Here is a 16,400-nt window from a genome sequence, read left to right as displayed (position 1 = left end):
GGTGTCAAATCTAGAGTTTGATGGCATGTCCCAGGACATGTTGCCCCGATCTGATTCTTTTAACGACAATGGTTTTGCTTCTGACAAACTACTTTCGAGGTCTGTAAAGCTGCTGATCAGCGATGGAGCCGCGTCGAGCTCGGGTGAAGAGGTGATCTGTTTTCTTTTCCTTTGATGGTCGCTTCTGTGGTGTCAGAGGAGAGGAACATGCACTGGTATTTTTCGTAGGATTATCCTATCCTTTCAGTCTTGTACATCGATGCTTACGTGCAGGGCCGGGCCGACAAAATATGGGGCCCTGTGCCAAACTCTAAAACAAGGCCTACCGTACTAGAAAAATAGATCTATAATAGTAATATGTAGCCTATGATGTGTTACATGGGATATAATATATCAAGAATCACACTTATTCATTGAAAAACTTGTTTTCAGCTTAAACTACTTTTCTACCGCGCAGCAAGGGCGGTAAGCAATCTTCAAATCAATGTTCAAACAAAGCTTAACTACCTTTCTAGATGAAATCTTAGCACACAAACAACACATGAATTTTGGCATGAAATTGAAACAAAATAACCTGGAGGATTGAGTTAGGCGTGCGATCCCCTTGCTGACTTTGCCCTTGGACCACTTTGCTGCTAGGTAATCCCCTTCTCTTTGGACGCCTAGATCTCCCTTTCCCTTCAAGTTTATGGAGAATAGGGTTATAAGAAGACTATGGAGTCAAATTGACTGAAGAAAAATAGATTAATCCGGGGATTATAGAAAGAGGATTTTACCTATAATTGAAGCTTGAGGGGAAATTTGTTTGGAATCAGCAAATCGTGATCTCCTCCTCTTGTTGGAACTGTCACGGTCGCCGATCGATCCGGCGATCCTATTTTCAATCCAGCGGCGACCTGAGGAGCCTGGCCGACGACGCGACGATCCCGTTTCCTGTAGGTTGTAGCGCCGCAGACGCGAGTGCTTTTGCGATCGATCCGATTACTCCCGATGATCCTGGTTCCTCTTTTTTAGCGAACCTAGGATCCTGTTTCCCATCGATCTATCAGGAGCTTTGCGGACGCGCCAGCGGGAGCGGCCCAGAGCCATGAGAGGCCCATCGTCCAGGAACAATTTTTTTAGAAATTTATATGGCTGATATAAAAATTTGGGGCCCCCGAAATTTATGGGCCCTGTGCGGGCCGCACAGTTTGTACAACTGTGGGCCCGGCCCTGCTTACGTGCCTTGTAATCGGATCTTTATTTTATAAATGAGACGCGTATTACCATGAAAAAAAAGCAAATTCGACAATTACTATGTGGCACATAATTGAAGCACATACACAAAGTCAGGTTGTCACTCACACCAAGGAAGTACTACCTCCGTTCTGGTTTATAGGTCCCCTTTGTAGTTTGTGCCAAATTTTGACTAAAGATTTAACTAACAAAATGTTAATGCATGTTAAAAAAAATTATCTCATTGAATTTGTATTTGAACATAGTTTTCAAAAATATAATGCTTGATGACATGCGTGAACATTTTATTAGTTTAATCTATGGTCAAAATTTGGCTCGAAATACAATGGGGACCAATAAACCCGGACGGAGGTAGTAGAAAGATGGATGCACATAGCAACAATTATTATTGTGACACTGATAAGTGTATCCATCTATCAATCTGGCACGGCACGCATCTTTCAGTTCCAGACAAGGAGACAGATAAGCGCAGAAGCAAAGTGACAAACGACACCACACCAGACCAAATCTGAAACGGAGGAACAACTCGACCGTACGGTCCTCGTCGGCGGCGGCGGTGCGGCGAAATCGAGAGCCAAGATCATCCAATCTCGCGTCAGGACTGGGAGGAGACGAAGACGCGGATCTGGTCGAGGAAGGTGAGGTGCTGGGGCCGGTCCACGCGGCGGACGTACCCGGCGGCCACGGCCGGGGAGTACTCGGCGTGGCCCCTGCGCCCGCTCCGCGCCCACATCTCCGCCGCGTACCCGCGGTGCGCGTAGTACGCCACCACCTCTTCCACTGTCCCCTCCTCGCCATCGACGACGACGGAGACGGGGAGGCGCTCGTAGTGCGCGCGGGACACGCCCTCGAGCTCGTCGAGCCGGGCGAGGCCCCTGGCGGTGACGGAGTAGAGCTCCCCGCGGACGCGCTGGCAGCCGTGCTCGCCGGGGAGGTTGAGGAGGAAGGGGACGCGGTAGGGCCCGCAGACGAGCGGGAGCGGGTCCGCCGTGGCGGCGGCGGCCACGAAGGCCGCGTCCCCCGCCCGCGCCAGGTCCTGCAGCAGGCCGTGGTTGGAGAAGCCCCGCTTCAGCGTGCCGTACGTGAACACCAGCGTCCGCTTCGACTCCTCAACAGCCGCCGGCGCCGGCGCCGGCGGGTGCTGCTCCTCGGCGGCGCCCATGGGGATGGGTGGGCGGATGTACGGACGGGCGGACGGAGCTGATTGGCAGGGGAGGGAGGAGAGATTTGGTCTTGGGCTGTTTGGTTTGGTAGGTTGGGCGCTGCATTTATTGGCGACGCGGGGTGGACCGGTGGTCGACGTGGCGTGGGCCCTGCGTCGCCCGTAGCTTTCGTCTCGTGACACCCAGCCACGCTCCGCCTGTCTCATTCAAACTTTTCGAAATTTCTGCCTCAGCTTCTTCAAATTGGTATTTCAAATTTCTCCGACGGAGAAAACATGCATCCAAATGCATATGCATGTTACCCGATGAGAAGAGATATGCATGGCAACATGGCATGGTAAATCAAACAAAGCCCGGCCGGCGCGGAGCGAGGCTTGTGTCACGTGGCCGGCCGGCCGGATGGCAACAAGAAAACGAGGAGACATCCAGGAGACCAGGAGCACCATACCACCGCACGTGATGGAGATTTTCTCTTCCTTTCCGCCTCTAAAGATTCTCCCTCCCGATCACGGCGTGTACGAACCTCCCTCTCGACCACGCCGCACCTCGGAATCGACGAAACCGGCAAACTCAAAAGAAAAGAAAAGAAAAGGCAAATATATGTGCAGCTGTAGAGCTAGATCCTACTGTAGATGAGAACTACTTGCACTCCAAGGGAAGCCTCTTTGAGCCCTTGGATGGCGATTCCGGCTTCTCTCTTCTCTCGTCTGCGTTACCCTTCCCCCGTTCCATTCCTCACCGTGGTTTCCAGACAAGGGCCCAACTTGTCTTCCATCTCACTATCCACTATGCTTATGCTTTCAATTGGTCCATTTTGAAACACACTTTGTGTATGAATTTCGCCCAACAAGCATTACAACCTAGTGACGGAGCTTAGGCTAAGCAAAAAGGCAAATAAATAAAAAAGACATGTCATGCAAACAAGAGCCAAAGAATCCAAGACGGCCTCTCCAACCCGGGGTAAGCCACGGTACCAAAGGTTCGCCCTCGTATTTCTTCCGGAGAAAAGCACAACCGTCGTCGCTTTGTATGGGCCAGTTTTTTTTTTTTTTTGAAATTCTTGTATAGATCAGGTTGATGATGCTATTACTTGTGTTTCGTGCACGCCATTTATGCTTATCTGAAATGGTTGTCCATTTAAAACGTAAAACGTACGTTCCATTGTTTGAGTGCACGCGAGTGGGACCGATTCCCACCACACCCTTCTTGAGAAAAAAAATATGCAACATATTTTGCTACCAGTTAAGGTAATATTTGGTTCATAGCTAGATAATACCACACTTTTATCACTATAAATAGTTGTACCCAATAAAGAAAGTGAGGCGACGAAATTGACCGCCACAAGCGTCAATATGGTAAATTTTCGTGCTCACATTGAGTAGCACATGTTGTCAAGAAAGTGTGGCATAGTACATAACTATGACCCGTAGAACAAACAATAATATCCATGAGCATCAGCCAGACTTACGGTTATGACAAAGTTTGTCAATCAACAAAGAATATCCTAAACGTGTCCCTATGCCTAGTTGGTCCAACCCATCTTATGCTCGAGGTTCAATACATCCTAACGACGGGCATCCATGGAGGCAGTGGCGGAGCTATGTTGGGGCCAACCCGTGCTCTGGCCCGCCCATCTCAGGTGCAACACTGCCTAATTAGCCTGCCAACTGACATGACACGTCTCTTTTTCTATGTCTTTTTCTTTGGGTTGGCCCGCCCAACTAATCCAATGAAACCCCGCCACTGCATGGCGGGGCTTGAATATGACAATCCTCTGGAGCAAAAGTGGTTCTTGTTGTGGGGGAGAACAAATGCATCTTACTCCTCCATTTATTCGTGGAGAAGAAAAGACGCTGGTGTGTAGAAGATGAAGTGATGGTGGGGGAGTTAATTGGGGGACGATAGGGCCGTATCACCAAAGACGGCCACGGAGCTCCATTTTTTCTTAGGAAAAAAACATTGATGTGAGCTGATGACATGGCAGTTGGGTGAGAGGGTGACGTGGACGCCTTGCAAGTGCAGAAAAATACAATAGTGGGAATGAACTTATTATATATATATAGGATATATGATTCAGAATTGACTCAATGGCCGGCAACGACCATACGTTTGCGATGGTCAAATATAGTTGGCGAGCTAACGGACAGTTCATATTGGGTGAAAATTGTCCTCGGTTTGACGAAAAAGGGTTTCCCCCCGCTTTATATTACAAAGCAACCAACCGATACAACCGACGATAGGGGCTGGGGCGGAAGCAGCACAAACACGCCCAAAAAGAAAAGAAAGAGAAAAAAGAAAAGAAACAAATGCCGATAACGGCGGATCGGCAAAAACGACGAAGCCTCGTGACCGCTGCGTCCACCGGAGATCACCCACCAAGCTCTGAGACTCCGAAGTGCCTGTACCCAACAACACCTCCAAGAAGGGACGCGACGATGACGACGCTGCTGCCAAGGGTTTCCCCCGGTACACGGCGAGGAGAGAGGAAGGGTAGCCCCGACGCCCTCCAAGAAGGTCCGGCGGCACCCTCAGGCGCCACCGCGTCGGTGTCGGCCAAGCCAACAAAGATTTCTCCCGATCCCAGCCTCTCCCTCAGGCACTCCGGAGCTCGCCACCAGACCGACCACCACCCTGCGCCAACACGAACACGAAGCTTCCCACGCTATCTCACCACAGCACCGCGAAGATGGTCTGCACAACGGAGAAGAGGAGCCGGGACTAGAGCAACAGCACCATCGGCATACAGGAGGGCCCCACCTCCACCGTCCACGACAGTAGCCGACCGGACGCCATGGCAGGAGCCTACCAGGCCCGAGGCCCCACAGGCCCGGCCGGGCCCTCAAAGGCCCAGACAGCTCCCGCCTCCGCGCAGCAGCTGGTACGCCGCTGGCGTCGCTGACCCAGTCCAAGCCGCTCCCCAGCCTCCTCCTACAGAGAGCGTCGCGGTTGCGCCGGAACCGACCCGCAAGGACCCAGAAGGAACCCTACGGGCCCAGATCTGGACCGGGGACGGCCCCCGGCCGGCCAGCACCACCGGACCACCCCGCCGCCAAGAGGCGGCACCACCAAGGCGAGCACCGCCGGCCTCCACACCAGGATGCCGGACCGCCACCGGCCGAAGCGCACCGCCGTCGGCCATCACCGCCCGAGCAGGGGAGGACCGCGCGCGGGGAAGGGAAAGCCCACCGCCGCCAGCATCACGCGGCCGAGGGCCGGCGGCGCAGGCTGACGGACTGGACATAAACTTGAGGCTTCCAGGCCAATCTTATGTCTATGTTTGTTTTGCCACCCCCTATTGAATGATTCCGCGTGGCCGCTGCCACCATCTGATGCCTACAAACGCTTTGGCTCTTGCACGACCCTGTCCTAGCTTGTCTTGGCCATCCGTGAACACGGCTCCCAACCGTCGAGGCGTGTATGTTCGGCAACCGCTGCTTCCTTCCTGTTGAGCATATAATTATTAAGAAGTATAGGATAGACTAGGATTTGGTTCTGCTTTGTCTTGTACTTCAAGTTAGTCATTGTACTTCTATATATATATGCCCATGAGTCTCTCTCCCTTCTAACATGGTATCAGAGTCAAGAGGTCTTGAGTTCAAGACCCGGCAGGCGCAATTAAATTGCAGCCCACTTTCGGTCCACGTTTAAGCCTGAGGGAGCCACTAGTGAGGGAAAATGTTGACGTATAAATGTATTACCAAGTCTCTTTCATCAGATCATTCTCTTGGTTGCATTGCTAAAGCATACACTTCTACACTCCCTCGTCCGGTTCCGCCTCCACAAAGGAAATTTGACGTAGGACCTAGACAAGACAAGTGATGGCAAGGGCCTGACCTTATAATTTTGCACCATACTGGCAGCGGCCTCACTGATGGAGGTGACCTATGTGAGCAATGGGGACGTATGTGTGTTTCCCTTATCAGCAAATGGGGGATTTGCTGTCATTGTGATGGCAATTTGGTTCAGAAATCTACTAGATGTGCAACCATTGTTAAATTACATTACAGAAGATAGCGCTAGTCGATTTGTGCTTTAAGATTTTTTGTAGGACAATTTTGACAGAATATGTTTCTCATGTTAGTCTAAGACCATATTGTTTTTTGTTTTTACATTCAGTTTGGTTTTGTTGCTACATATGATGCAGATATGCAGTGATGTCTTTGAAAACTTGATTCATTAGTTAAACTTTATTCACTGATATATCTGTCATATTCTTAAAAATTGTCCTCAGTTGAAACTTGCTTTGGTATTTTAGATAGTCGAATGCTTATGCACAATAGGAAAAACAAATTGTAACTCTGGTCCACAAGTATCTGAATCTAAATTGTACAATGTGTAATCTTTGAACTGCCTGTCTGGCTCACTCATCGTCTACAAAGGGAGGCAGCTAGCACCGCTCCGCAGCAGCCTCCTCCCTCACATCATCTTGCCCGCTCGCAGCAGCATGGCGATCCACCGTTCTCTCTTGCCCATACCCTGTGTTTTGATCTTCGACCGAGAAAAACGGATTTCAGCCAAATTTCGGCCTGGGGCGGAAATAATCTTTAGCTCGAAATTGATCAAATTTGGCAAATTTTGGTCAAATTTCTGTCAAAACTTGGTCAAATTTTGGTCAAATTTCTGTCAAAACTTGGTCAAATTTCATCCGAAATTTTTAGAATGACCGAAATTCGGCCATCTCGGCCTGAGGCGAAAAAATAATCTCAAACAAAAAATCAAAACACAGTTCGAACCATGCATGACGGTGTTGTTGCTGCTGCTCCTGGCGGTGGTGATCAGCAGCGATGCATCCTCCGAGGTGCTGGAAGATAGGAGGGAGGCGCACCTTGAGCCGGCCACAGGAAGTACATTGTCCTTCTCGAGCCACCTGCAGGAGGCCAAGACATCAGTGGCGGAGGTATGTGGGGGCCGTGCCCCCCCCCCCTCCAATCCCCAATTTTGGACCATACTGTGAAGAACCTTTTTGGGGACGTCTTACATGAGTTTTTTTCTACCATTTTATATATTCAAACACTCATGTTTTAGCCTTGGCCCCCAGCAGTTTCTACTTAACTTTGCTACTGCAAGTCATGGGTGCCGATGCTCACAGAGCATGACACGGTCCTTCATGCTGTCTATGACGACGACCCTCGGCAAGCCGCGACTGCGGCGCTTGTACTGGACCCTTATCCATGGCTTCTCTGCGCGGTTGACAGAGGGAGGGGTGGATTCGTCTGGTCCTTTCCAAACGTCATCTGATACCCGCAGACCACGCTGATGTCGGCGTTCCTCGACCTCCCTACCACATGGGGGAGTCGCCCGACGACTCACCCTACATTCGCGGCCTTGGGATGATAATCGGAGTCGTCGATGGCGGCATCGCCAACCCTCATGTGTCGATGGACGATGTTGGATTCGAGGGCATCGAGTCGTCGCAATGATGGAGGGGCTCCTGCGACAAAGACATCAAATGCAACAGGAAGCCTATTTAGAGGGCTCCTGCGACAAAGACATCAAATGCAACGATGGAAGGGCTCCTGCGGTGACAGCAGACGCTGCATTTATTACTGGGGGCGCGAGGTGGGCTGGTGGTCGACGTGGCGTGGGCCCTGCCTCGCCGGCCATCGGAGACCATAGTAGCTTTCGTCTCGGTCACCTCACCTCGTGACATCTAGCCACACCCCGTCAAACTTTTTGAAATTTTTGGCTCAGATTTTTCAAATTGTCATTTCAAATTCAGTTGTCCCATTCTTTGTGGTTAGTTCAGCTGCAGATGCATATGCATGTTGGACCGATGAGATATGCATGGCGACATGGCATGGTAAATCAAACAAGTCCGGCCGATGCGGCCAGGGTGAGGCTTGTGTCACGTGGTGGCCGGCCGGATATTGAAGGAGCCGGCCAGGGTTGGAGCTACAACCAGCAACTTTTGTTGCTACAACCGACCACACCAGATGCTGGAACCAGACGTCTTTTTTGCTACAACCAGTGGGAACAACAACAGTGGTAGTTATTTTTGCCGAAACGGGCATATGGATTTGCTGGAACCAGTATTCAAATTTGCTACATCCGTTATGGGTGGGGGCGCGACAGCGAGCTGCGACCGGCGACCACAGGAAAAAGCTACATCAGTATTCTAGAAAAGCTACAATGGTGATGCACGAGAGCTGCAACCGTGGTTTGTTTTGCTACTACGAGCGACCAATTTTGCTACATCGGTGACGGCTGGACGACATGGCCGCCAGCATGGCATGCCGCAACCAGGCAAGGGGAGCTACAACCATGGCCACAAGAGCTGGAACCGCTGTCCAGCGGAGCTGCAAGGCGACCTCCTGCAGCTGGGATGTTGCAACCGTTGTCCGGCGAGCTGGAACCGCGATGCAGTGGAGCTGTAAGGGGAGGGGGCGAGCTCTTGATCTTTAGGATGATGCAACTGTGGACCGGTGGAGCGAGATTGGTGCTGGAACCAGTCCGACGGAGCGCCGACGACGCTGGTCCTCAAAGTTGCGATGATCACCACCGGCAGTGCTGGAACTTTCCATCAAGGATGATGGAAACACCCGGCAAAAAATCTGCAACCACTCCACGATGACGGGAGCACGATGGCGCGGGCGGCCGACGAGGACGAGCGCGGCGCCGCGGGCGGCTGGCGAGCACAAGCGGCGTAGGGGCAAACCTGGAGTCATGGCTGGTCAGTGAGGGGAGGAAGCAGGAGCCCTGGGGGAGCTGTCGAGAGGAAGAAGACGAGCGCACGGGGGGCGAGGGGAGGAATCGTGCGGTGCAGACGCGTGCATAGTGCAGCTAGGGGCTGACTGGCCGAATCGCTTATTGGTGCCCATATATGTGCAGTTGTAGAGCTAGATCCTAGATGAGAACTACTTGCACTCCAAGGGAAGCCTCTTTGAGCCCTTGGATGGCGATTCCGGCTTCTCTCTTCTCCATCTCGCCGCCGCCGCCCACTTCTCGTCTGCGTTACCCTTCCCCCGTTCCTCACCGCGGTTTTCACGAAAGGGCCCAACTTGTCTTCCAACCATCCACTATGCTTATGTTTTCAATTGGTCCATTTTTTACACACTTTGTGTATGAATTTCGCCCAACAAGCATTACAACCTAGTGACGGAGCTTAGGCTAAGAAAAAAGGAAAATAAATAAAAAAGACATGTCATGCAAACAAGAGCCAAAGAATCCAAGACGGCCTCTCCAACCCGGGGTAAGCCACGGTACCAAAGGTTCGCCCTCGTATTTCTTCCGGAGAAAAGCACAACCGTCGTCGCTTTGTATGGGCCAGTTTTTTTTGTTTTGAAATTCTTGTATAGATCAGGTTGATGATGCTATTACTTGTGTTTCGTGCACGCCATTTATGCTTATCTGAAATGGTTGTCCATTTAAAACGTAAAACGTACGTTCCATTGTTTGAGTGCACGCGAGTGGGACCGATTCCCACCACACCCTTCTTGAGAAAAAAAATATGCAACATATTTTGCTACCAGTTAAGGTAATATTTGGTTCATAGCTAGATAATACCACACTTTTATCACTATAAATAGTTGTACCCAATAAAGAAAGTGAGGCGACGAAATTGACCGCCACAAGCGTCAATATGGTAAATTTTCGTGCTCACATTGAGTAGCACATGTTGTCAAGAAAGTGTGGCATAGTACATAACTATGACCCGTAGAACAAACAATAATATCCATGAGCATCAGCCAGACTTACGGTTATGACAAAGTTTGTCAATCAACAAAGAATATCCTAAACGTGTCCCTATGCCTAGTTGGTCCAACCCATCTTATGCTCGAGGTTCAATACATCCTAACGAAGGGCATCCATGGAGGCAGTGGCAGAGCTATGTTGGGGCCAACCCGTGCTCTGGCCCGCCCATCTCAGGTGCAACACTGCCTAATTAGCCTGCCAACTGACATGACACGTCTCTTTTTCTATGTCTTTTTCTTTGGGTTGGCCCGCCCAACTAATCCAATGAAACCCCGCCACTGCATGGCGGGGCTTGAATATGACAATCCTCTGGAGCAAAAGTGGTTCTTGTTGTGGGGGAGAACAAATGCATCTTACTCCTCCATTTATTCGTGGAGAAGAAAAGACGCTGGTGTGTAGAAGATGAAGTGATGGTGGGGGAGTTAATTGGGGGACGATAGGGCCGTATCACCAAAGACGGCCACGGAGCTCCATTTTTTCTTAGGAAAAAAACATTGATGTGAGCTGATGACATGGCAGTTGGGTGAGAGGGTGACGTGGACGCCTTGCAAGTGCAGAAAAATACAATAGTGGGAATGAACTTATTATATATATATAGGATATATGATTCAGAATTGACTCAATGGCCGGCAACGACCATACGTTTGCGATGGTCAAATATAGTTGGCGAGCTAACGGACAGTTCATATTGGGTGAAAATTGTCCTCGGTTTGACGAAAAAGGGTTTCCCCCCGCTTTATATTACAAAGCAACCAACCGATACAACCGACGATAGGGGCTGGGGCGGAAGCAGCACAAACACGCCCAAAAAGAAAAGAAAGAGAAAAAAGAAAAGAAACAAATGCCGATAACGGCGGATCGGCAAAAACGACGAAGCCTCGTGACCGATGCGTCCACCGGAGATCACCCACCAAGCTCTGAGACTCCGAAGTGCTTGTACCCAACAACACCTCCAAGAAGGGACGCGACGATGACGACGCTGCTGCCAAGGGTTTCCCCCGGTACATGGCGAGGAGAGAGGAAGGGTAGCCCCGACGCCCTCCAAGAAGGTCCGGCGGCACCCTCAGGCGCCACCGCGTCGGTGTCGGCCAAGCCAACAAAGATTTCTCCCGATCCCAGCCTCTCCCTCAGGCACTCCGGAGCTCGCCACCAGACCGACCACCACCCTGCGCCAACACGAACACGAAGCTTCCCACGCTATCTCACCACAGCACCGCGAAGATGGTCTGCACAACGGAGAAGAGGAGCCGGGACTAGAGCAACAGCACCATCGGCATACAGGAGGGCCCCACCTCCACCGTCCACGACGGTAGCCGACCGGACGCCATGGCAGGAGCCTACCAGGCCCGAGGCCCCACAGGCCCGGCCGGGCCCTCAAAGGCCCGGACAGCTCCCGCCTCCGCGCAGCAGCTGGTACGCCCCTGGCGTCGCTGACCCAGTCCAAGCCGATCCCCAGCCTCCTCCTACAGAGAGCATCGCGGTTGCGCCGGAACCGACCCGCAAGGACCCAGAAGGAACCCTACGGGCCCAGATCTGGACCGGGGACGACACCCGACCGGCCAGCACCACCGGACCACCCCGCCGCCAAGAGGCGACACCACCAAGGCGAGCACCGCCGGCCTCCACACCAGGACACCGGACCGCCACCGGCCGAAGCGCACCGCCGCCGGCCATCACCGCCCGAGCAGGGGAGGACCGCGCGCGGGGAAGGGAAAGCCCACCGCCGCCAGCATCACGCGGCCGAGGGCCGGCGGCGCAGGCTGACGGACTGGACATAAACTTGAGGCTTCCAGGCCAATCTTATGTCTATGTTTGTTTTGCCACCCCCTATTGAATGATTCCGCGTGGCCGCTGCCACCATCTGATGCCTACAAACGCTTTGGCTCTTGCACGACCCTGTCCTAGCTTGTCTTGGCCATCCGTGAACACGGCTCCCAACCGTCGAGGCGTGTATGTTCGGCAACCGCTGCTTCCTTCCTGTTGAGCATATAATTATTAGGAAGTATAGGATAGACTAGGATTTTGTTCTGCTTTGTCTTGTACTTCAAGTTAGTCATTGTACTTTTATATATATATGCCCATGAATCTCTCTCCCTTCTAACATGGTATCAGAGTCAAGAGGTCTTGAGTTCAAGACCCGGCTGGCGCAATTAAATTGCAGCCCACTTTCGGTCCACGTTTAGGCCTGAGGGAGCCACTAGTGAGGGAAAATATTGACGTATAAATGTATTACCAAGTCTCTTTCATCAGATCATTCTCTTGGTTGCATTGCTAAAGCATACACTTCTACACTCCCTCGTCCGGTTCCGCCTCCACAAAGGAAATTTGACGTAGGACCTAGACAAGACAAGTGATGGAAAGGGCCTGACCTTATAATTTTGCACCATACTGGCAGCGACCTCACTGATGGAGGTGACCTATGTGAGCAATGGGGACGTATGTGTGTTTCCCTTATCAGCAAATGGGGGATTTGCTGTCATTGTGATGGCAATTTGGTTCAGAAATCTACTAGATGTGCAACCATTGTTCAATTACATTACAGAAGATAGCGCTAGTCGATTTGTGCTTTAAGATTTTTTGTAGGACAATTTTGACAGAATATGTTTCTCATGTTAGTCTAAGACCATATTGTTTTTTGTTTTTACATTCAGTTTGGTTTTGTTGCTACATATGATGCAGATATGCAGTGATGTCTTTGAAAACTTGATTCATTAGTTAAACTTTATTCACTGATATATCTGTCATATTCTTAAAAATTGTCCTCAGTTGAAACTTGCTTTGGTATTTTAGATAGTCGAATGCTTATGCACAATAGGAAAAACAAATTGTAACTCTGGTCCACAAGTATCTGAATCTAAATTGTACAATGTGTAATCTTTGAACTGCCTGTCTGGCTCACTCATCGTCTACAAAGGGAGGCAGCTAGCACCGCTCCGCAGCAGCCTCCTCCCTCACATCATCTTGCCCGCTCGCAGCAGCATGGTGATCCACCGTTCACTCTTGCCCATACCCTGTGTTTTGATCCTCGACCGAGAAAAACAGATTTCGGCCAAATTTCGGCCTGGGGCGGAAATAATCTTTAGCTCGAAATTGATCAAATTTGGCAAATTTTGGTCAAATTTCTGTCAAAACTTGGTCAAATTTTGGTCAAATTTCTGTCAAAACTTGGTCAAATTTCATCCGAAATTTTTAAAATGACCGAAATTCGGCTATCTCGGTCTGAGGCGAAAAAATAATCTCAAACCAAAAATCAAAACACAGTCCGAACCATGCATGACAGTGTTGTTGCTGCTGCTCCTGGCGGTGGTGATCAGCAGCGATGCGTCCTCCGAGGTGCTGGAAGATAGGAGGGAGGCGCACCTTGAGCCAGCCACAGGAAGTACATTGTCCTTCTCGAGCCACCTGCAGGAGGCCAAGACATCAGTGGCAGAGGTATGTGGGGGCCGTGCCCCCCCCCCTCCAATCCCCAATTTTGGACCATACTGTGAAGAACCTTTTTGGGGACGTCTTACATGAGTTTTTTTTACCATTTTATATATTCAAACACTCATGTTTTAGCCTTGGCCCCCAACAGTTTCTACTTAACTTTGCTACTGCAAGTCATGGGTGCCGATGCTCACAGAGCATGACACGGTCCTTCATGCTGTCTATGACGACGACCCTCGGCAAGCCGCGACTGCGGCGCTTGTACTGGACCCTTATCCATGGCTTCTCTGCGCGGTTGACAGAGGGAGGGGTGGATTCGTCTGGTCCTTTCCAAACGTCATCTGATACCCGCAGACCACGCTGATGTCGGCGTTCCTCGACCTCCCTACCACATGGGGGAGTCGCCCGACGACTCACCCTACATTCGCGGCCTTGGGATGATAATCGGAGTCGTCGATGGCGGCATCGCCAACCCTCATGTGTCGATGGACGATGTTGGATTCGAGGGCATCGAGTCGTCGCAATGATGGAGGGGCTCCTGCGACAAAGACATCAAATGCAACAGGAAGCCTATCTAGAGGGCTCCTGCGACAAAGACATCAAATGCAACGATGGAAGGGCTCCTGCGGTGACAGCAGACGCTGCATTTATTACTGGGGGCGCGAGGTGGGCTGGTGGTCGACGTGGCGTGGGCCCTGCCTCGCCGGCCATCGGAGACCGTAGTAGCTTTCGTCTCGGTCACCTCACCTCGTGACATCTAGCCACACCCCGTCAAACTTTTTGAAATTTTTGGCTCAGATTTTTCAAATTGTCATTTCAAATTCAGTTGTCCCATTCTCTGTGGTTAGTTCAGCTGCAGATGCATATGCATGTTGGACCGATGAGATATGCATGGCGACATGGCATGGTAAATCAAACAAGTCCGGCCGATGCGGCCAGGGTGAGGCTTGTGTCACGTGGTGGCCGGCCGGATATTGAAGGAGCCGGCCAGGGTTGGAGCTACAACCAGCAACTTTTGTTGCTACAACCGACCACACCAGATGCTGGAACAAGACGTCTTTTTTGCTACAACCAGTGGGAACAACAACAGTGGTAGTTATTTTTGCCGAAACGGGCATATGGATTTGCTGGAACCAGTGATCAAATTTGCTACATCCGTTATGGGTGGGGGCGCGACAGCGAGCTGCGACCGGCGACCACAGGAAAAAGCTACATCAGTATTCTAGAAAAGCTACAATGGTGATGCACGAGAGCTGCAACCGTGGTTTGTTTTGCTACTACGAGCGACCAATTTTGCTACATCGGTGACGGCTGGACGACATGGCCGCCAGCATGGCGTGCCGCAACCAGGCAAGGGGAGCTACAACCATGGCCACAAGAGCTGGAACCGCTGTCCAGCGGAGCTGCAAGGCGACCCCCTGCAGCTGGGATGTTGCAACCGTTGTCCGGCGAGCTGGAACCGCGATGCAGTGGAGCTGCAAGGGGAAGGGGCGAGCTCTTGATCTTTGGGATGATGCAACTGTGGACCGGTGGAGCGAGATTGGTGCTGGAACCAGTCCGCGGAGCGCCGACGACGCTGCTCCTCAAAGTTGCGATGATCACCACCGGCAGTGCTGGAACTTTCCATCAAGGATGATGGAAACACCCGGCAAAAAGTCTGCAACCACTCCACAACGACGGGAGCACGATGGCGCGGGCGGCCGACGAGGACGAGCGCGGCGCCGCGGGCGGCCGGCGAGCACAAGCGGCATAGGGGCAAACCTGGAGTCATGGCTGGTCAGTGAGGGGAGGAAGCAGGAGCCCTGGGGGAGCTGTCGAGAGGAAGAAGACGAGCGCACGGGGGGCGAGGGGAGGAATCGTGCGGTGCAGACGCGTGCATAGTGCAGCTAGGGGCTGACTGGCCGAATCGCTTATTGGTACCCATATATGTGCAGTTGTAGAGCTAGATCCTAGATGAGAACTACTTGCACTCCAAGGGAAGCCTCTTTGAGCCCTTGGATGGCGATTCCGGCTTCTCTCTTCTCCATCTCGCCGCCGCCGCCCACTTCTCGTCTGCGTTACCCTTCCCCCGTTCCTCACCGCGGTTTTCACGAAAGGGCCCAACTTGTCTTCCAACCATCCACTATGCTTATGTTTTCAATTGGTCCATTTTTTACACACTTTGTGTATGAATTTCGCCCAACAAGCATTACAACCTAGTGACGGAGCTTAGGCTAAGAAAAAAGGAAAATAAATAAAAAAGACATGTCATGCAAACAAGAGCCAAAGAATCCAAGACGGCCTCTCCAACCCGGGGTAAGCCACGGTACCAAAGGTTCGCCCTCGTATTTCTTCCGGAGAAAAGCACAACCGTCGTCGCTTTGTATGGGCCAGTTTTTTTTTTTTGAAATTCTTGTATAGATCAGGTTGATGATGCTATTACTTGTGTTTCGTGCACGCCATTTATGCTTATCTGAAATGGTTGTCCATTTAAAACGTAAAACGTACGTTCCATTGTTTGAGTGCACGCGAGTGGGACCGATTCCCACCACACCCTTCTTGAGAAAAAAAATATGCAACATATTTTGCTACCAGTTAAGGTAATATTTGGTTCATAGCTAGATAATACCACACTTTTATCACTATAAATAGTTGTACCCAATAAAGAAAGTGAGGCGACGAAATTGACCGCCACAAGCGTCAATATGGTAAATTTTCGTGCTCACATTGAGTAGCACATGTTGTCAAGAAAGTGTGGCATAGTACATAACTATGACCCGTAGAACAAACAATAATATCCATGAGCATCAGCCAGACTTACGGTTATGACAAAGTTTGTCAATCAACAAAGAATATCCTAAACGTGTCCCTATGCCTAGTTGGTCCAACCCATCTTATGCTCGA

General features: G+C 51.1%; 1 protein-coding gene across 1 annotated transcript; it reads right to left on the bottom strand.

Annotated features, from left to right (window-relative positions):
* Positions 1-1,499: 1,499 nt before the first annotated feature.
* On the bottom strand, positions 1,500-2,605 carry LOC119310727 (putative gamma-glutamylcyclotransferase At3g02910). The gene has a single exon (XM_037586372.1). The coding sequence runs from the start codon at positions 2,603-2,605 to the stop codon at positions 1,832-1,834; it is 774 nt and encodes a 257-aa protein (XP_037442269.1). The 3' UTR covers positions 1,500-1,831.
* Between the last annotated feature and the right edge of the window lie 13,795 nt (positions 2,606-16,400).

Source organism: Triticum dicoccoides, chromosome 5B, assembly GCF_002162155.2.
Source record: "Triticum dicoccoides isolate Atlit2015 ecotype Zavitan chromosome 5B, WEW_v2.0, whole genome shotgun sequence".
Taxonomy (NCBI): Eukaryota; Viridiplantae; Streptophyta; class Magnoliopsida; order Poales; family Poaceae; genus Triticum; species Triticum dicoccoides.
The sequence above is the reverse complement of the archived record's forward strand: the minus strand, read 5'-3'. Positions and strand labels throughout refer to the sequence as shown.

What these genes read in the sequence shown, in the direction of transcription:
- LOC119310727 (XM_037586372.1), bottom strand. Translation starts at nt 2,605, where the DNA reads ATGAGACAGGCGGAGCGTGGCTGGGTGTCACGAGACGAAAGCTACGGG.